Raw genomic sequence first — 22063 nt, 5'->3', positions numbered from 1 at the left:
CTGGCTTCGTTAGCCTCCCACTCCCTAGACCCTGGGGACAACCAGATGGAGGAGCACTGCCTAAGGGGCAGCCTCCATCCTCCGTCCTTGACTCTGTGCTAGGTCACTTCCACAGCTGCCTTCTCTGCTGCTCCATTCACCTCATCTGTGTATTACATTGCTTGCAATAAATGGCACAATTATATGGTGTCTTACATCCATAATTACCTGTTAGTGGTGTTCCTCTATGGATCGATTATTAAATATTCTAAACCAATAATACATGATTCCCTCACTCTGCCATCTCTGAGCCTCTTAGTCTCCAGGAATTTTCTGTCCTGTAATTAGCCTGAGTAAGTTGGTCCATTGGAAATGGATCCACAGACCATTTCCATTCTGTGAGACAGTTTTCATTTGACCTTCAAAAATGAGAAAAGCAAAGATAACGTGAAAAGTATATACTAAAGCTAAATTGATTTAATTTTAAGATTATTTTTAGATAATGTTAACTTTGCTAACTTTTTATGATATTAAATGTTTTTCTTTTATGACATTATGATAAAAATAGAAATTTGGTTATTTTTTTTATGTCCTCACCTAGAAAAATTGAAATTTGGCAATCTGTGTGGGTCCCCCGACCAAAAAAATAAAAAGCTGGTTTTTTTTTGCTCTACACATGTATGAACTCAAAGTCTGCTGTATTTTTATTAGCCCTCTACATACCCCAAACCAAATATTTATGTGAAAATGGGATTTTAAGAGGGATCTTATATTCATAAAACATGTCTAGCTAATATTCCATTAAAAAGGTTTCTACTTGGATATATTCACAAAACACACAATTACTTTGACTCAGTTAACATCAGTTCGAGGAAAGAAGCTTAATCTCACCTTCCTAGAACTCCTCAGGTTTGCCCCAAGCTACAGTTCTAGACATTTTAGCTTTTCCTCTTAATTTTTGCAGCCTTACACATGCTTCTGACATTTAACCTGGCTACCTACATTGCTGAAAACATTGAGACTATCCACTGGGACAAAATCTATTTATCTGACCAAAATGCACAGACATTGACCTTGATGCCAAGAAGCCTCTGATTGATGGGGGAATGCACTTGTCTCCCTGTGTGCTGCTTCACAGCACTGTGGTTCGTCCCTTGTGCACTCTCTCCAGGCTCGGGGATGATCCTCCTCCTCTCCATCCTTACTGCTCCACCTATATCCTCTGTCCTGTGACTGTTCTCCTTCAGGATTTAGGGCAATAATTACTACCTCCTCTTTTGGGAACAACTTCAGTCTTTCCCTCTTCACTCATACCTGTTCTCTGCCCATAGACTCTATGTTCTTTCGCCTACTTTGTTTTTTGCCTTTTTTGCTCTATGGAAAAAGCATTCTTGGTAGCAGGAGGCCATCTGATTTCTGCTGCATTCCCAGGCCTCATCCTCTGACCTGCCCTGCAAGCCCTTCTCTAGTGAGCCACCTCCCTTCAGCCTCATCAAGTTTTCCTTTTTCTCCAGCTGCTCCTCCTCTGCTTCACTGAGATTCTCCTCTGGCCATCCTTAGTTGTGGGGATGATCACGATTCAGTCGTCTGCTTTCTGCTTCAATAAGAGTAACTACATTTTATTAAGTACTCATTATGGGCCAGGCATTGAGCTAAGCACTTTATATACATCGTTTTCTGTAAATCTTCACAAAGGTACCAAGCAGGGATTATGAACCATATTTTTATAGATAAGGAAACCAAAGCTCAGGGAGGTCAAGTAACTGGTCCATGTTACACATCAAGTACTTAAAAGAGCTGCAGGGCTAACCCAGGCCAACTTGATTCTAATGACTGTGCTCTGTGCTTTGGAGATGACAGGCATGCTCATAATTTCAATTGAAATCTCTGTTTTAATGATGGTAGGAGTGACGGTGGTGCTGATGGTGATGCCACTACTGCTGCTGATGGTGATGGTGGTGATAGTGGTGGCAGCTGATAGGTATTGGGTGTTTCCTATGTGACAGGCATGATTCTAGGTGTCTTATATGCGTTAACTTATTTAATCCTCTTAACCTCAATATACCAATGAGAAACAGGTACAGAGGAATTACTTCACTGTTCACACCAAGTTCACATAGCTAGGAAAAGTGGACCTGGGATTCAAACTCAGGTGGGGTCTGACTCCAGAGTGTCTGCCCTTAATCTAATCACTGCACCATATTCTCCTCAAAAGACTAAAAAATCTTCAAATCTCAGATCTGTGTATCTACCCTGTGCTACATTCCCACCACCTCACCTTGTTATTGGCCCTTTCTGTCTATATGCTCTACCTCGCCCTTTCTTGGCCTGTCTGAAACCAAACTCTTTGTCTCTGCCCCAAAAATGGTCCTAGCTCCTGGACTTTCTTATTTCTGTCAGCGCCACTGTCAGATCCACCCCTGACACTGTAGTGTCCTCTTTTTTTTAAATTTATTTATTTAAATTAGTTTCAAGTATATGGTACATTGGTTAGACATCTATATAGTTCATAAAACAATCCCCCCAATTGCTCCCGCCCTTGACCCTCCCACTCTGTTCATTCAGCTGAGATTGAGTTCTGTTATTTCTTTGAAAACATTCCCCCTTCTCACCTCCCCTTCATCTACCCTGCCTCAGGTTTTTTCTTTCCTAACTCAGGCCCACGGTTACTCAGTCTCTGGGCAGTCACATGGCCTCTTGACTTGTACTCCTGCCCTTGGTCCCTTGCTCTGCCACTCCATCTCTCTCAAAGGCTCATGGAAAATTACCATTCTCGAACGTGTTTGCAACACTTAGGAGGCAGTACTCCATTTGCACTCAGCCACAAGATGTGGGTATTGCTACCATACCCACTTTGCAGATGAGGAAAGAGAAATGCATGGAGGTTAAAGAATTTGCCCAAGATTACGCAGCTGCCCTGGTGAAGAGGTTGGGACTCCAGCCAACCCATGTTTGACTAACCCCAAAGCCACTTCTTTGTCTACTACATAATGTTTCTTCAAGACATATTCCTTAAAATAGCTTTTATGCAAAAATCTCTTCACGTGGTTCTCCATGGGCCCTGGAGATTTAGTCCAAATTACTCAGCCCAGCATTTACTATTCAGCTTTCAGCTTTCTGACCCCACCTACCCTTTCAACCCTGCCTCCGAACTAAACTTATTTGCTGTCTCCTGAACATGTTTGTGTATTCCCGCATCTCTGCCTTTACACAAGTTGTTCTTCCCAACCTGTAGTGCCCTCTCTGCCCTTCTCCACCTTTGTATTTTGTTGTTGAATTCTTTCCATCAATCCTCCAGACCCAGACAAAACTCCACTTTCTCTTTTAAGTCTGCTCTGGTGACCTGAAGCCACATTTCTAAACTACGACAGCACTTTTTCTTGGACTATCCTGATCATTTCATAGAGATTTCCTGATACTGAGTCAAGGTTGGTTGCATTTTAGAAGTTCATCATGTAAGAGCTTTTTGAACTTATGATGTTTCAGATTTATAGTTCTAATACTTGAAGTGGCTAGTTATTCATGGATCTGGACTTATATCAATCCAGACCTTCTCAAGTATAAAAAGAAATTACTTGGCTCTTGGAAAGCATTTTTTCCCATAGAAACAAAATGTTAAATTAGTATTCTATTTTCCATCTTTATATACCAGTATATGCCATCATTAAAGATGAGTACATGATAGTTAACATACATATTATTTATTGTGTTCCTATTTTTTAACCAGAATGTAAATTCTGTGAATCTTACTTGATTGCTATATTCCTTGAGCTTAGAACTGTGCTGGGTACACAGTCTCTTCCTAATCAGTGGTACCTAAATGAAATAATAAATGAATAACTTTGGATATTCCTTAATTTATTTAACCATTCCACAGTTTTATGACATTTCTTTTTGGAACAATATAGGGCATGATGAGAAAATAAGTAAACTGCTAAAGATTTAAGTCTTTAATTTTTCAGTGTTATAAACAATCTCAGTAGCCCTTTCTTGGCATAATTTTTCCTTTTTCCCAGATTCTAAAATTGGATTTGATCTTAATGAAATTCTAGAGATTTCCTTTTTTAAAGATATTTTTATTATCTTGGGAAAATCTTTATAACTCTTGTATATGGCCAGGCACTTAGGCAAGCATGAAATTCTGTTAAGGATTTCATTTCTTCCATATTTTAAATGATACAAGTGGAGAAGAATGATGCAGCTTATTCCAAGTTAAGGTTCTAGCAGTTCGATTAAATTTGGTGTGATCGATACTCCTTAAAGATCATTTCTGGTTTTTGTAGAATTTTCTCATCTACCATCTCGGTTGCTACTCTAAGTGAGGAAAGTATGAGAAGTAAATATTACTATCACTGAAAAATGTAAAGTAAATCCATGTCTCCTGAATCAACTGACTTGTGACTCCCAAAGTTTTGGGTCCTTTGCCTTGAATTGAGTTCATTCACAAAGTTCTCTTTCTATGCTATGAGAAAGGATTTTAAGTCCATTTCTAGATTTCTGTGCTGCCTACATACACCATTTGTATAGAATAATCACAATTATTAAGAAGTACAAATGTAATATTTACTAGATAGAAGTCTCAGTGGATAGATGATGTCACTCAGTGTCCCCACCAGCGTGATGATTATGATGTAACTTTGTTATTTAAAAGACAAGTTAAAATATTGGTTCCTTCTTGCCATCTTCTATCTCCTCTTCCCTCTAACCTCTTTCTTCCTTTTTTGCACTAATTTTCTCCCTCATTTTTTCTCTTTCATCTTCTGTGTTTTCTACCCTTCCAAGCCACTTTACCTTCTTTTCTCCATAGAGAAGGAGATGGGGCATACGAAGGTGCTGCCTCTCCTGAAAGCGGGGAGGTGGGGAACAGTGGAAGAGCCCTGGCCTGGCCAGTACTCTTTTCCTCCCACCTCCATTTGGGTGATTCCCTCTCTGAAGGAATTTAAAGGCCATTAATGTCCAGCAGTTCCTGGGAAGAACAACAGCAGCACTTGAACAGCCCACCTGGGCTCCATCCTGAGGCAGATGCAGCTAAGAGGATGGACTATGGCCTGGCCTCCAGATAAATTGCTCCCTAGAAAGTGTGAAGAGACTCTCAGTCCTGTATAAAGATTTTCATAGTAGTTACCTCTTTATTTTATTTTATACCCACCAAAAAAATCCACCAGAACTATCAGAAATCCCCAACTACCTATGTTATTCGACCCAGTTAATCTTTAGCCATATTTAATAATGATATTTTGCTGCCTATACCATATTTGTAACAATTCAGATCTTTGAGATTTAATGAGAAACACAGATAACGTCAGTGAAATTTTCACCAACTGCCACAAAAATAAGAATTATCCCTTTATAATTATACAGATGTATATACATGCCCTGTTGCAGTCTCTTCATAAACAGGACATGTACAAAAGTCATCACATAACTGGGAGCCATGTTCGAAATATTTACTAATTGAATAAATAATACTAATAACTCAGTATTCTTGACTGTGTTTAATTTCACATACTAAAGGTCAGTTTTTTGTGATATTTGATCATGCAGACCTTTAAAATTCTCTCGTTCAAATACACCAAAAAAAAAAAAGAAAAAAAAATTATGTCATTTCTTCATTCTAAGTGATTCAAACAGAATGAGTATCATGCCTAGGTGATGCTGATCCTGCTGGACCAGAGAATCTTTGGTTTTGTTTAGTGTGACATCTCTAATAGATTTTAAAGAACTCATGCATTGCCACATTGTTAGTGAGCTAAGTTATAGATAAATATGCCCATTGACTTTGTATTCCATCTTATTTTTCTGAACTTGACTTTGACTCCACCCGAAATCCAAGCAGCCGCCACCTTATAAACTGTTGTAAGGGCAGGTAGACAGGTTCTTAACAAGAAAACAATACAACTGCTGAAGTTCCCTTGAGTATGTTTTTTATGTGACAACGAAAGTGAGCACACACAATTTGAATGGCTCTCTACACTAAAAGCTATTAATTTGTAAGAGTGGACTTCGAAGTCATCTAATAATAATTAATGGTTTTATGGTTCTTTCATTTGCCAATATTATCATGAATATGCAATATTATCATGGATATGGTTTTACGGTTCTTTCATTTGCCAATATTATATGGATACGCTTAATCATATTTGCCATAATTTGGATTGACTCCCTTTTATTACCACCACCACCAGTCCCTGCCCAGTTCTAACATTCTAATTTCTGATTTTTATTAGACCTTGCGCACTGCCAGTCAAACCTCGTAGAACTTAGCAAACTCCTGCAAAATTTGGAAATACTTCAGAGAACTCAGTCAGCACCTAACTTTACTGACATGCAGGTAAACATATTACTGTTGCTGTTGGTTAAAGAAACTTAATATATTAACTCAGAATTTTTACTGAATTGTTCTGTGAATATATAAGGTAATATTAAAGGGAAATAACAATAATATAGGTTAGTTTATATTCTGCAATTATTCTTAATATTCTTAATATTTTTAAATCTTGTCGTCTTTGTGTTAAGATGTCTATTTTGAAATGTTGTACATTTAAATACAAACAAACTAAAGAAATAAAAATCTGAATCATTCTGTGTTTGTTTACATTAGAAATGGTAGCTCTGAAGATATAACTTCGATACTCTCAGAATTATTACCATCTTTTCATGGGGGAAAAATATCAAAAATTTCTAATCTTATGTTCATTTTGTATAGCAGAAAAATACATTTTATGATTAAGTTCTTTTCTCTGTTTTTAATGCCCAGTATGCATCAGATATGCCTTTCTCTCTTGGCTGGTTTGTGTTGGGTGTCTAACAATTCTTCACTAACTGGTGGTACTCTCTTTGTCTATGTCTGTATCATCTGTATGAACTTAATAATACTTTGTTGCTTTTAACTATTTGTGTAACATAGGCTAACTGTGTAGATATTTCAAAGAAAGACAAGCGGGTCACAAGACGATGGAGAACAAAAAGTGTCAGCAAAGATACAAAAATACAACTGCAGGTACAGATTTTACTTTTCATTCATATAATTACATACTTTTTTAGTCTATATATCAGTTCATGGAAGTTAAATAATTTACAGTAACTTAGCTGCTTTAAAACCAGTGCTTTTCAAACTATCTCAAGTAGCAAGAAATCTATTCTTCTTAACCCTTGCATAAGTAAAACTAATTTAAAATAAAGGTTAAAATTATTTAACATGGCTGCAAAGTGACATTTTCATTCTCAATTATGGCCTTTGAACCATTGAAATATATTTTAACAAAAAGTCACCCTAAAAATCTCGACTAAAAATCCAGTGGGTTGTAATGAACATTCATTTATATATACTAGATCTTAATGGAGTCTTTTATGTGTTAGCTTTCTTCAAACTTTATTTATCAGTAAAAAAGTGAGGGCTGCAATAGGTTGGAAATCAATAAGCTTGGCATTGAGTCTGATCACTGTGATTTCCTGGCAGTATAATTTCATACATTTCTCTAAAGTTTTCTGAGTTTCTGTTTGGTTTTAGGTAAAGCGAAGGAGTTAACTTAATGATCTCTGAATTTTCTTTCAACTCTAAAATTCCATGATTGTACAAAAATAGATATTATTTGGCCATCAACAATCACTTTTAAAATCTGAACTAAAGTCTTAATGGATCATGTTACATTTACTTGAAATTTATTTTAAATAAGTTATTTATTTGAAATGAGTAATTTCAAATTTTAACATAAGATCCTCTTTTGTTATTTTGTTGCGGGGATACTACATATGATAAATGCCTAAATCCTCTTATGTCATAAATCATATTACTTTCAGATTTTTAAGCTAGAATCTCTACTTCTCCAGTCCTGACTATATATTATAAAAGAACTCTTGCCCTGCATAATCAAAATTAGACTTGTGACTTTGCATTTCTTTTTATTGCACTAAAAATCAATTTATATTCTAATACAAAAGTAAAAGGAACTGCCTTTCAGAATTCTTCAATGTCCTCTGAACAAATAACAATAATTCTTTAATTCTGACTGTATTGATAACATTGTGTTGTAATTCTGAATGCATAAATAACAAATTTCTGTTGCTTTGCTTGTTAATCTGCTGTATTTGAAAATAAATTTTCATAAGCACTAAATATCCATGTTTTTTTTTTATTTAGAATGTCCACATTCTATGAACACAATTTTTTGTGTTCCATTGTTCAGCATGTTTTTGTGTGTTTTCCCCTCTATTCAGAAAATTAATACTATAGAGACAAAAGTGCCAGATGACTTCACAAGAAAATTACCTAAAATTGCTTTTGGCAGTTTCATTTGTTCTGAGCATGTGATTGTCTAGTTTTGTGGCTGTTTTTTTTGTTTTGTTTTGTTTTGTTTTTTAAAGCTTAATATCTATGGTTATTATAGAAAAGAACCATTATTTAAAAATTGAAGAAGGCCAGCATTGTAAGAATATATACTTTTACGATTAGATATTATTTCAATCTTGCTTTTATAAGGTGTGCCATTGAACAGATTCTAATTCACAGCTATTGTTTTGAAGAGATTGGTTCCCAGTGAGTCTTAATGCAATGTTCCTGGCCACCTTGCTATGGCCACAAGGTCCACCATAGTCCCTATATGCTCGTTTTTATTTTTCTGAAGGAAATAGAATGCACTTGGTCACAGGCTGTGCTTTTCAATGTGCAGAAAGTTTATGGAGTTTTTTTTTTTAAGTCATCAGAAGAAAAATATTCTTTATTCATACTCCTGCAACATCTTAGGGTGGCTTATTTGTTTTTAAGTTTTTATCTGTGCTGTTTTGCTTTGTTTTGGTTTTGCCAAAAGAATAACAAAATGGCCCTTGTGATTCTAGTTTAATTATTTTTGAGAGAAATTAAAATCAACTAATCTCCACACTCAAAGAAAACTTTAAACTTTCAAAAGTAGGAGATTTTGTTGTACACTCCAAGTGGAAATAGATAGATTTGGGGCTGGCAGTAAGCTATTAGTCATTTGCAGAGACATAGACTGGTAAAACAAAAAGTATGATGGGGGAATGCTGCAGAATTTGGTGCCATCCCTGGACCTTTTCTGCTCATCCAGGGTCCCTTAGGTCCCTCATTCGCTGTTTGACTGAGAAATTGCTTGCAAGTTTCTTCAACATGCATACTTGGCTAGGGAGCCATTAAAATCACCCAGGAATGACTAAGACCAATATAAATGTCGTTACTCACCAGTATTTTACCCACAGAAAGACACAGCATTTTTATTGTAGTGGATTAAACATACCCACTACCTTCTCCCACTTTCATATACAAGTTTTTCCCTCCTGTTTTAAATGTTTCTTGACCGTGGGAATTCCATCTGAGGGTACCAAGTATTTGTTTTTTGAGCCCATAATTATCTCACTATGTGAACCCCTTTCTCTGATGGTCACTGTTGTAGCCAATTGAGAGGTTTTGTAGTGAGTGGCTCATTTTTCATCCCCTCTACTGTTTGTAATTTTTAGTATACCCGCCATTTGTGAAGGAACCTAGACTGTCGGTGGTGGTGCTGGTGGTGATTGTTAGTTACTGCTGTTGTGGTTATTGGTGTTTTCACTGGACTTTGCATTCAGCATCCTATGGCGGTTGTCATTTTGGAATAACTGTAAAACAGATTGTTTAAAAAATTGACCCCAGGAAAGTAAAAATGAACATGATATGCTGGATGTTTGACTGCTTATTCTTGCATAGGTTAGATTGTGCTATTGATTTGCATATGAAGGTTAAATTTTGGACCTGTGTGGCCATATTTCCGCTAGAAGCCAATGGGAAGTGTAACTCATTGCAGGCAACATTTGTCCTAGAAGGTTCTGTGGAGGTTACCTTTTAGAAAAAGGACTTTGTGTCTCCCAAACGTCAAATTTTCTGGTTCTAATAAAAATTTCAGTATTATCATTGTGCAATAACAGTGGACCGTGTTTTAAATGAGGTAGAGGAAGGCAAGAAGAGACTGATTTTTAAAGGGTTGCTGTGGAAGAGAGAGCTGCTAGATTTCCTGTGTTGCTCATAGCATGAATTAAATGCTAGAGCCTGGTTGTTAGAGAAAATGAGGAGTAGTAGCGAATAAATGATCTAATGTCATTCATGTGTAGCTAGCTATTCTAGATCTCACAGATGCTCAAATTCCAGGGTCAAAATAAGTTCTTTCTCCTTTTTTACTACATTAAGCATACACAGATTTTCTATGGAAGATTTTTTGGTGGAAAGCAGATTATGTATATATGTGTGTATATAATAAACATATCCTATGTATACAGATGATTTATGAAGATGGAAGAGAAATGTGAATGTAATTTGGCAAATATAAAGAGAATTAGAGATAGAAAAATTTAAAATATTTTTCTGTTGTTCCAAAAACACTAAAGCAGTCTTGCTGTTTTTCTTTTTTTTTCTCAGTCTGGACTGTTAGGTGACTCTTAAGTACATCTCAGTTAATTGAAATTATTGCTCATGACCATGAACAGTCAGCATCTGTCAAATGAAGGCAGAGTAGAGTAGTTAGAAGGAAATGTCGTTATCCCTTAGTCCTGTCCACCAAGAAGAGAAAAAAAGAAAGAAAGCTCAGGGATTCTATTACTGGTTTATGGATAGGTGCACATCACCAAATGAAAACTATGCTTTCAGGTTTTCATAGCTGATTTTCATAGGTATTGTCCCCACACACTGAGAAAATTGAAATTTTTTTTTCCTATGCTATGGGGACTGGGTTCCTCCTTGGAAGACAGATCAACCTGAAAATCCCAACACAAATCTAAATGTTGAATCCCAGAGAGTTTTATAGAAGAGGGGACTAATGGGGAGCTGAAGATTCCTACTACCTTTCCCCTTACTTTTTCCTCCCAGGGTGGGGGTGCGGGGGTGGGGGGACGGGAAATTCTGCCTAGCCAACAGGAGGCTCCCGTTACAACCCGTTCATTTTAGCCTTTGCATATTATTTATTTAATCACTTTTTCCAGAACTTATTTCTTTTCTTTGCTTCCATTTACTGAATGCCTTTGAGTTCATATAACATGACATTGCATGAATAAAACAGTATACATATTTATTTTACCTTGAAATCTCAAGCTATTCGTCAATTCATACCTTTCCATCTCCTTTTGAAGTGGAAGTTATATTTAGCAAATAGACTTATGTGTTTGGGCGTTCTGCTGTGGGAATGATGAACTTTTCTCATAGCCTGAATGCCCCCTTTAAACTCTCCTCAATGCTAAGAATTAGGAAAAATCAATTTCAGTTAAAAGCTCTCCCTCTCCCTTGTCTGATTATCTTTCGTCCTCCCATATCCTGTCCTCTCTTTCCCTCATCCCATGTTTTCTCCTCCCTCCTCTTCTCTCATTCACTGTCAGGAAGGGCCATCTGTGAAGGGCCAGTTCAGCACAACTCGGCGCCGGCAGAGACTAGCGGCAGCAGTGGCTACAACAGTGAGTGGCTTTCAATCTCAAGTGGACGTTTAATAAGAATGAGAAACTGTATGAGTGTCTCCTCCTCTGTTCTAATGGTGCCACCTGCGTGCGGCAGCACCACCTGTGGCCCGTTCCTGTGCTGGCATAGCTTTTGCATGTTCTCTGGCTGCCTTTGCATGGCAGGAGCTGCACATGGATATTGGTGTTTGCGATGGAAAGCCGTTACCTAATCCAGTTCTCTACTTCTACTGTCAGTGTAAGAAATAATTTAGTTCAAGGTTGCAAAACTGCGTACAGTTCCCTGTAGTATGGGGTTTCCTTAAATGATACCGGGTTTGGGGTTTCAGGGTTTTGTTTTTTGTTTTTTGTTTTGCCATACTGATTATTGGAGCCTTGCTAACTGATTTGTTTTTCTAAGAAAAGTCATGTTACTACAGACATAAATTGTGCTTTTTTTTGTAGCAATGTGACTATTTGAACAGGATGTGAGAATAAAGAAATGAGAGGGTAAGAAAAGGCGAATTTTGATGTCATCTCTAAATGACTACACAAATTACATTTAGCAAGGGAAAATTGTTTTCTGGAGGGAATATTTCTGAAAATCAGAAAATATAGTGTGGAAAGGCAAGAAACCATAAAGTTAAGTGATATTTAGTCCATATCTAGAGCTTTGTTTGTTTGTTTAAGAGAAAAAAGGATGGATATTAAGACTGTAGAAGAAGTGTTGAGGTAGATAAGGTAAATATCAAAATTTAAAACTGAATAGAAGATGTTTAGAATAGTGAACTGTCCACCTGGAACATAAAATAGAACATGTAAATACAAGAACGTTTTGCTGGATAAAAGTAAATCATACGTTTAATCATGATGTCCTATCAATTTTTTAAAATAGAGTACTGTGTTGATAGCAATCATGGATGTTAGTTTTTTGGCTATTAGGTAATATTTCCTGAATTAACACTCGATTTACTTTTGCTGCTGGTGGAGTATATTTTAAGATTAGAATTGTTGAAAAATATGAACTCATAGGAGAATGGATAGTGGTGTAAGGATTGTTGGTTTTCTTCTCTATGATTGGCAACTGACTCTTGCATTTTGTCTAAGTGCTTAGCTGGATTGTTTGAGAAAAAGAATTGCTTTTTATTATGAAATGAACCAGTGACTTGGAATTTATTAGGGAACTGGTACTTAAATTCACATTTTGTGAACACTGGAGCAAACAAATTATTGAAATAGATTTCACAGTTAATGTGTATCTTATGCAGGTACTCAAATGCGGATGAGTAAAACATATGACACCTACATGGTAACAGATTCTGGCAATAGATACATGTATAATCAGTTAAATAATTCTTAAATGTAATCTTTCGTTTATAAAATTAAGAAATCAAATGATTATTAGAGAACAATATTGCAGTATGGAAAGAAAGGGTCAATCATTTTATGGAAATACTAATGGGTTCCTTAAATAATGTACTTCTAAGACGGCACGTAGGGAAGTGAATGTGTTTCTACTGTGTTCATTTTTTAATTGTAGATTCATATAGTGAATATAATAAAACGGGTTAGAACCTATTTGAATAGAATGGGTTTATATTTTAAAATTTGAATATAAAAGAGAAAAAGCTTATAAAAGAAGGAAGTATTAATGCCCTCCTCCCAGGGTAGCTGTGACCACAGAACTTAAGAATAATTTAGGTTCATCTAATGAGAAAAGTTACTGGCAACATTTAGCAATGAATTTGGGAATAACTAAGTAGAATGGTTGCCATAAACCCTCCAGGATTTATAGCTTTAACTCCATACCTGAGCATAGCAACATCTAGCAGGACCCTAAATTGGCTCCCTCAGCCCCCTCATCTGTATCCCAGTGACCTGACACTGGTGACTCTGCCCACCGTGTCTTTTACAGTGGTTCGCCTTAATTCCCAGTCCTTCCTGTTCTCAACACCAAAGTTATCCCACACTTTTCGAACCTATCCTATCCTGCTATTACCTTTTACCTAGAATTTTCCAGTGACTCCTAGTTACTCGTTTTCTTTGCCCACTTTAGTGTCCAGCACAGCTGAGATTGCTTCTAAAGAAAAGTATACCCAAGGGGAAGTTTCAAAGATTTATTCTTGTTGATCCAACACCTCAAAGTTCCCGTTGCAACATCAGCTAGACCAAACAGAATAGGAGGTCGGAAAAAGAGAAACACTGGTCCTTCACCATGGATGAACCCCGAGAGTCCCAACGCCATCAGTAATCCCCGGGAGGTTCCCCGTACACATAATGCAGAATAACAACAGCCGGAGACTTTTCACATTGGCTCTATAAGTCGTGTACACTTAGAACTGCTATTCTGGGTTCTCTTTTTCATTCACATTTACCATTGCTAAATTTCAGTGCCAGTACTTCCGCTGACAATCCATTCCTTTTTTAACTTCTTTATAGATGGGTGTTAAAAGCATCTGCTAACATCCCCATTCCAAACTGTATTTATTAGTACCAGAATGTTTCAGGATCAGGCTTCCTCCCTGTCACAGGATTTCAAGGAAGCCTTGGATTTCTTTCCTGAGCAGGGTATAAAGGCCACATCCAACACTGAGTGTTCTCAGTACAAACACTGAGAGCTGGACACAGCTCCCACTTCAGCGTCACTGACTGAGAGCCTAGTTACCACTTAAATTTTTTAATCCCACAATACCCAGATTGATGAATTAAAAAATGAGCAAATAAGTCCTCAGGCTGAAGAGTTACTCAATTAGAGTTAGATTAGTACACTTCGCTTTGTATTCTCAATTTCATTAAAATGACCCATTCCATGTACTTATTTTAACCAAAAAAAAAAAAAAGTCAATATAAACATTTTCAGTAGGAAGCATATAAAAATTAGTTTTCAATATCCTAGAGGCCTGATTGCAGTTTGAATGGAGCATTCCAAGTCTCTTTCCTGTGGGTTATGTACACGCCCACTTTTACTGTTTTTATTGCCAATTTAAACTTCCATTATATTCAAAATATAAATTTGTAACTTACATTTTCCTTCTCAGTGTTAGATTCCAAATTTTAATAGAGAGGCCATTATCTCAGGGACAAGTCCGCATCGTTACTGGGCTCTCTGGGCCTCCAGTGCATCATGGCCTCCCCTCTCAACCTCTCCTTCAGCTCTCGCAGGCACCTCCCTACCCACGAAGGGAAGAGACCCCTCTTCTATGCCATGCTAGTCCTTGGAGTGCTGAAGGCACCTGAATGCAGATAAAACCCTTTCCCTGATTGTCAGCACATTACATTCTCCATCAGCACACACCCACATTCTTTTTTCTTAATGCTCAGTTCTAGTTCCTTGTATGTGGAGACCATAGGCTTTAAACTGAAGACTCTCTGGTTTACCCATTTCCCCAGGTCACAGCCCCTTCCCAGGACTCCCTAATCTCCACCACCTTTTCCATAGGTTGATTCTCTGTGTCCTCCCTGGAAGGCTATGGGCTGACCTCTCTTTCTAGATTTGGCATCACCAGAGTTAAGGTCAGACATTTCTGTCTTTAATTATTCTTCCACATAAATCCCATACCACAAACTTTAGCTTAGATCAGATATTTTTTGTTCCCTCCAACTCCTCCATCTATCCTCTGTATCTGCCGCGCGTTCTAGTTTGTATTTATTTTCTCTCTCTTTTTCTGCCAGGAGTTTGAAGCAAAATGAAAAAATGTAAAAAAGGAAGTGGTCTGAAATACATATACATTAGACTAGATATTCCTCCTACAGCATATTTCCTGTTAGATAGATGGTGTCGAATTATGCTTTAATTTCTACAAAATTCAACAAAGGAGCCTAAGAGTCTGATTCTTGAAGATAATTGAATGAACGTCTGTGCATTTCGAATTAGGGGAGGTTACTGGTGATCTGATTTACAAGAAGAATTGATATTCTCATTTTCCAAGAATGTTCGGCTGACAGCATTTGTTACGGTCAGGTTGAATGTTCCAGAAGGAGAGAGAAAGATGCTTTGCCTCCACACAGCACAAGCCTACCCATTCTAGCCTGGGCAAGGAAATACCTCTAGCTCTTTGAGGAAATCTCTAGTAATATGACTTTTTTTATTTAATGCTTTTCCATATTGACTAGTTCATAAGCCATGTTCATATATGTAAAAGTTGTTTGTACCATACTAAGGTAAACTATATATGTTTCATTTACACATATATATTTTGATAAATCGATTTCAAATTTAATTGGGAGACTTTTTAAACCATTAGTATATTTACTGTTAAACTTATTTATGTCTTATCTAATGGCTATGGAGCCAGTGAACCTTGCTGTATATGCGCCTCTTAAATTTTCAATAGGCTCAGAAAAAAGTGAGCATAAAAAGTCCTCAGATGCAGGTACCCAGACCTTATAAAAGAAGGTCAGCTACATCACAGTATATACTACTGTTTCCTGCCAGTAAAGTTTTAGATATAACTGTGAGTTTGGAGCTGAAGCTTACCTGGGATTATACCTTTTCTTCCTGTCATTCCGCAGTCTCTCTCTGTACCAGTGAAAAGCCTGTGAGTCAGTGGCAGTCCTAAATCGTCAACCGTGGGACGTGAGACTCCTTCTCACCCCTACCGCCTGCAAAATAAATGAGTACTGAGTCTCTCCGAGTGTGTCATCAGAGAGGAATCTGTTATTTTGGAGGAGGGAAGAGATCTCTTCTGTGTAAGAGAATATGGAGCAGTGCACTGTTGCTCTAGAATAATTTGTATCTTTCCCTTCTAGGTTCCTTTCAGTGCGACCATGTCACCAGTTCGCTTGCATTCCTCCAACCCCAACCTTTGTGCAGATATTGAATTTCAGACTCCCCCTAGCCACCTCACTGACCCTCTGGAAAGTTCGACAGATTATACAAAACTTCAGGAAGAATTTTGTCTAATTGCACAGAAAGGTAACAACAAATCTAACGTGCCCTTTAGAAAAGCTCTCTTCTCTGATGAGAGGTTGCCATTCACTCTTTTATCCTTGTCTAGGTGATCATGGAAGAAAGATTAAATGGTTTGTATACTAGTTGAAGTTCTATATACAGACCACAGTGGAATATGATGTCTGCTTCTTGGGAGAACACACATCATAGGTTTACAGTTATTGACTGAATAAAGAAAGTGTCAGGGAGGGAGGGAAAAAAGGAAGAAAGACAAAAGATTTGCCCCGTGCAGGCCAGCAGACACTACTAAACATCTTTTTTTCAGTGTCTTTTAGTTATCATTTAATACATAATTGTGGGTTATCCTTAGCGAGAAAAAAAATAGGCTCTGAGTCTTTCTCTTTTTTTTTTTTATTAAACAATGCTCATTGATTTTACTTTATAGCTTGCAGGTCAGGAATTTAGACATGGCTCAGCTAAACAGTGTTGACTGAGCTCACTCAGTGGTATTCTGGCGGAGGCTGGGCTGAAAGGCCCAAGGTGGCTGCACCCATGTGCTTGGTTGTTGATTGAATGGCTGGGACACAACTGTGTCCCTCTCCCCGCTCCATGCCAACTCAAGGATCCAAAAGAATGGAGTGAATTGGAATAGAAGTTGCCTATCCTATTCAAAGCCACGTCTGGGGCTGGCACAGAGTCACTTCCACTGCATTCTACCGGTTAGAGCTTTACAGGCCAGTCCAGATTTGAAGGGGAAGGGAAATCAACCCCACCTTAGAGTCTCTTTTTTAATGTTAAATTTTCAATAAGACACGTTGCATAAGTTCAATTGTTGTCATTGGCTTCAAGGAGTAGGGTATGATAAGTAAGAAGCAGGATAGTAGAGTATAGGTGGACTGAGCAGTCCTATCTGTGTTTACCCAGCTCCCAAATTAACTCCCCTTCTTAGTGCTGTAATATTTAAATTTTAGCCACTGAAATTCATTTTTTGACTCAAGTTAATACCTTCCCAGGCATTTTTTAATGCATAATCTCTTGGAGAAAGATATACATTGTTGTTTTCAGTCACCAACTTATTGTGAATTAATCGCATTTATTTTCCCTGGAGAATTTTATAGGTTATAAAATATTCTTGAAAATGTATGTTAAATGGAACATCTCAGGTCCCCTCCCCGTAATACTCAAGAGCTTGGTGGCTCAGGAAAAGAAGGGGCACACACTGAGGGCACCTCTGAGAATGTCGAAGTCAACAAAACTTTGTACTCTCAAAGCATCAGCACAGATGTGCTATCAGATATTTGGGTAATTCCATAATCCCAAAACAAGCTAAATCATCTTCCCCCTTTTTTTCTATATCTTGCTCAGTTGAGATTCTGTAAGGCCAACTCTCTTTCACAGGCTGTTTTACTCCTAGTACATTTTTATTACATTTCTTAGCTGGATGCTAATTATGTCATTAGACTAGAGCAATGTTATTTTGTTTATATAACGGCACAGATGTACATCCAATAAAGCCAGTAACTTTTACTCATATTGGTGGGAGGTGGGCGTGTGAGAGCAGGTAGAATGAGACAACAAATGTGTGAGTTAAGTACAGCGCAGCTGTTAAAGGGAGATGGATAAATTTGCAGGTAGCCCCAGGAAAGCTTTGTGTATTTGGTTGCAATCCCAAGACTTTCAGGAAATCCAAGTTTCAATAGACTTTTAAAGCCTTTGTTGAAACAACATGTTTTCTTTTCAACTATGCTAGAAAAAAGAGGGGCTTTTCTATGACTGTTAGTGAACTCTTTAGAAAGAAATGAATTTTAAAATGAGTGAGAGTTCACGTTTAGAGCTGCCAGTGGAGTTAATGTATTCCAGCTACCAAGTTATTACCTTTAAATCGATGATGAAAATGTAGCACATAAATCAAGATTGTGAGTCTTGTGATTCCACCATTTTCCCCTTTTATTCAGACTACTGTTTTATGCTAAAATCTTCCCCTTCTTTTAAAAATAACTTCACTAAAAAAGAATTACCTATTTTAGAAAACCATGCATAGTATAGAAATTCTGTTATTGTAAATATAGGAGTTGGAAATTCAACCTTTTGTAATTTAAAATTAAAGACTGCCTCAGATTTTACCAATGTATGTTAGGTATGCAGGAATTGGGAAGGGGGGTTGTTTTTACTGTTACTTTTAAACCAAAGTACTTCTGACATCAGATGTCCCTGGCTAAGAAAGTAATGGAAGTACTGTTCTTAAGACCAATCACTTCCTCACTCAAAGAGAACTAGCTAGAGCTTCCTAGACTGGCCACCTGTTTATGTTGGCAGGACTCATAACATGTTCTTTTTTGGGTGCATACCTTTGGGAAATAATTTTTAGATTGTTCTAAATGATTTGCGTGTGTCTTCATTGAACACAGAACTGCTCAAATATTCTCGTCAACTGTGGCAGAGTAAAATTTGTTCTCTTTTCCTTCTAGGAATATAGATTAATTCATAAATGTTGATATTTAACATTGATATTGATATTTTATATGCTTCCAAGTCTTCGTTGGCGTGTCTGGTATGAAATGCTAATACTATCACTATGATTAATTACCATTACCATATTTGTTTCATGTATAGATACTATTGATAGATTCCATTTTAAGGCTGGCTTTTAATTAGACTGTAATATAACCTTTCCGGAAAACATCTATGCATGAGTTAAAGTGCTAAAAAGATTATAATTTTAGATATTCTTTCAGGATCCATATGATCTCTTTTCTCACTTTTCTCCCCACCCAGTGCATTCTCTTTTGAAGTCTGCATTTAATAGCATAGCTATAGAGAAGGAGAAACTTAAGCAGATGGTTTCTGAACAGGATCACAATAAAGGCCACAGCACGCAGATGGCACGGCTTCGACAGTCACTGTCTCAGGTAAACGAGAATGTATGTTTCATGCTCATAACACGTTCCCAACCCTGTAATGCAGCAGTCCCTAACCTTTTTGGCACCAAGGACTGGTGCTCCTATGAGAATCTAATGCCTGATGATCTGAGCTGAGTTGGTGATGCTAGTGCTGCAGAGTGGCTGCAAATACATATGAAGCTTTGCTCGCTCACCAGCCACTCGCCTCCTGCTGTGTGGCTCAGTTCCCAACAGGCCACAGACCTGTACTGGTCAGTAGCCCGGGGCTTGGGGACCCCTGCTATAAGGCACAAGTTGGGGGTGGAGGCAGTCCATCATGGGGATGGCACACTCATCTGAAAGTGTCCCAAGACATTCTAGTGTCAGTATTAAAGCTTATTACATTTCTTCAAAAATACGTCAAGGTAAGAGCAAAGATCAACCAAACTTGCTTGCTGATATATAATTGTTATTCTGGCTGATTGAATACTTTTAATAACTCTCTCTGGTCATTTATAAGGCAGTCCCTGGTTTTTAAAAAAAATGCATTTATACACCTAAAATATGTTCCAGAATATATTCAATCAGTGTTAAATAGAACAAAATCTACTAGATCTTTCATACTTAATATTTTTCCCACTTCTAGCACACTTTAATATGTTGAAAATTACTGATTGCTATTATCTATTTTTTCTTTTCTGAAAAAAATTTATTTTATCTATTTATTTTCTTAGGATTTTATTCCTAAGTTATGCCCCTAGAAGCTAGACTTTTATATTCAGTGTATATTATGCATTGTAATATATGTTATTCAATATATATGATATTATTCTTATTAATGCAATTAAATCCCTATGTATTTCAAAGTCAAATTTTCTGATAAAAATCCTTTAAAGCTGCACTTATGCCCTTTATACTGAGTACTTTCTCTGAAATAAATATTTTCTTCATTTAGTCTATAAATGCACTTTTAAAAATTTCTTTGGGAATTCAATGTTGTTATGTGATTTTGTGTGAGAACTCAGTGTTTATATAAAATATTGTTCACTTCCTGGTGCCTTGGATCAGAGTGAAGGAGCAAGCAAATCCTGGGTAAGTGGTTTTCCGTGTGGATCAGCTCCTGCTTGAAGTTTCCCTCAGTCCCTAGAAATTAGACTTAAACCACCTCGCCATGTTTTATGTACCTGAGCTGTCAGCTTATTTTCAATGTGAAGTTTCATGTTATTGAGTGCCGTTATCTGGGCCACGCTTTCTGCGTTCACCATAAAACAGTCAGTTGAGGTGCATATGTGGCTTCGGGTGCAAAACTAGGGATTTGGAAGCATGAGCATTGAAAGCATCAACTGTTGTATGAGTCTGCAGAGGGCTTTATTCATAAGCACTTTAATGGTTTGCTTTGGACTAGTCTCATGTCATGTATCTGTTGAACACTCAGTCAATGTTAATTGATCTTCTGAATCATTATTCTGAAAGTATCATGAATCAGAAGATCAAAATAATGGTTAGGTAAACAAGCAAATGTCATCTTGTAAATGTGTAAAATACAATCTTGTCGCTCCCCCCACATGCTGCAATGTTTCCTTCAGATATATTTAATGATGGAAGCTTAGTGATATAAGATAAACTTGTACTAAGGAAAATAAGAAAATGTATTTCTTGCTTGCTTGCTTGCTTGCTTTTATTTGCTTGTCGTTAAGAGAATGGTAAATAGAGATCAGGGTTGGGGCATCAGGTGAGATTAGATATGATGATGAAGAGAAATTTTAAAAGTTACTCCTTTGTTCATTCCTTTATTCATTGTATTTCATTCAACTGACTGTATATGAGGCACCATGCAAGGTGTGAAACACCAAGATAAAAGTAGCCCTGGCCATGTTCCCAGGAAGCTCATGATCTGATTTCTGAGCTGAGTAGTTTTTACTCGGGAAATTGTTAAATGGACCATGGTGTAGTCCATTCATATTGGTACATGGGTGGTGCAAATTTCCATGGCTCTGGTCGTTCAGAAGAATAGAAGGTCTCTGAGCTGTGAGCAGAGTCACAGATTAGGAATAATCAAGCCTTGAATTAGACCTGAGTAGACAATAGCTCATGAGGAAGGACCTGATATTAACGTCTTAAAATTAAAATAAAGCAAAATTATAGTAACTTTGCATACTTTGGGTTAAATATTTTCTTTTGTCAAAACCTATTTATTTGCATCTAGACTTAGAGCCTCCATAGATCTTTGTTAGTTTTTTAGTTTTTTTTAACTAAAAGCTCATTTTTTTCCTCAAAAGATGTAAATATAATTCAGTACTCTAAAGATGATTAGTTATACTTTATCCACTAGAGAATTCAGTACTCCCAGTTGTGTATTATCATAGCATTTTGGCTGTGTTCAAACTCTTGTGTCTGTCCATACCTTCTCATTGGGCCAGTCTTACCCTCACTGGCTATCTACTCCCATCAATCTACTCCCATTGCTTAGGCATTTAAGTTTACTGACAGTTTACTCCTTTCTAAGGAATCACTATCTGTGGTTAGACCACTGGAAAGGTATCTGGAGAATGGTAGTTAATTCACAGTGGCTGAAGCATGGAGTGAACAAGGAAGAATTAATCTAGAAGTAGCTAGTTAAGTAGGTGCAACCAGCTCATCAAAGACTACACAAAGGAGTTTCAGTTCATCTTACCAATGCTGGGGAAGCCTTAAAGAATTTTAACTAGTAGTGATAATTCTAGAAATTGAAAATATTACTACATATTTCTGTATATGAGAACAAATACTCTGGGACAGTATGGAAGATGGATGGCATAAGGTAAAATTAGTTAGGCAGAATCTTTAAGATATTTGAGATGATGCAGACCTGAACTAAGGAAGTACCAGAATTAGTAGAAGGAGGGGATGGGTTTCAAAGACACTGGGG

General features: G+C 37.2%; 1 protein-coding gene across 3 annotated transcripts in view; it reads left to right on the top strand.

Annotated features, from left to right (window-relative positions):
- OSBPL6 (oxysterol binding protein like 6) overlaps positions 1–22063 on the top strand; it is an 83030-nt gene that overhangs the window by 36806 nt on the left and 24161 nt on the right. For 2 of the 3 annotated variants that reach the window (XM_023529159.1, XM_023529148.1), the window contains 5 exons: positions 6207–6310; positions 6887–6979; positions 11332–11406; positions 16135–16300; positions 19052–19185. In XM_023529159.1, the coding sequence (XP_023384927.1) occupies positions 6207–6310; positions 6887–6979; positions 11332–11406; positions 16135–16300; positions 19052–19185 (572 nt within the window). The remainder of the gene's footprint in view (positions 1–6206; positions 6311–6886; positions 6980–11331; positions 11407–16134; positions 16301–19051; positions 19186–22063) is intronic. The other variant, XM_011356821.2, reaches the window with a different exon arrangement.

The sequence above is a fragment of the Pteropus vampyrus genome, unplaced genomic scaffold, assembly GCF_000151845.1.
Source record: "Pteropus vampyrus isolate Shadow unplaced genomic scaffold, Pvam_2.0 Scaffold2, whole genome shotgun sequence".
Classification (NCBI taxonomy): Eukaryota; Metazoa; Chordata; class Mammalia; order Chiroptera; family Pteropodidae; genus Pteropus; species Pteropus vampyrus.
Note: the sequence above shows the minus strand (reverse complement) of the source record. Positions and strands in the feature narration are given on the sequence as shown.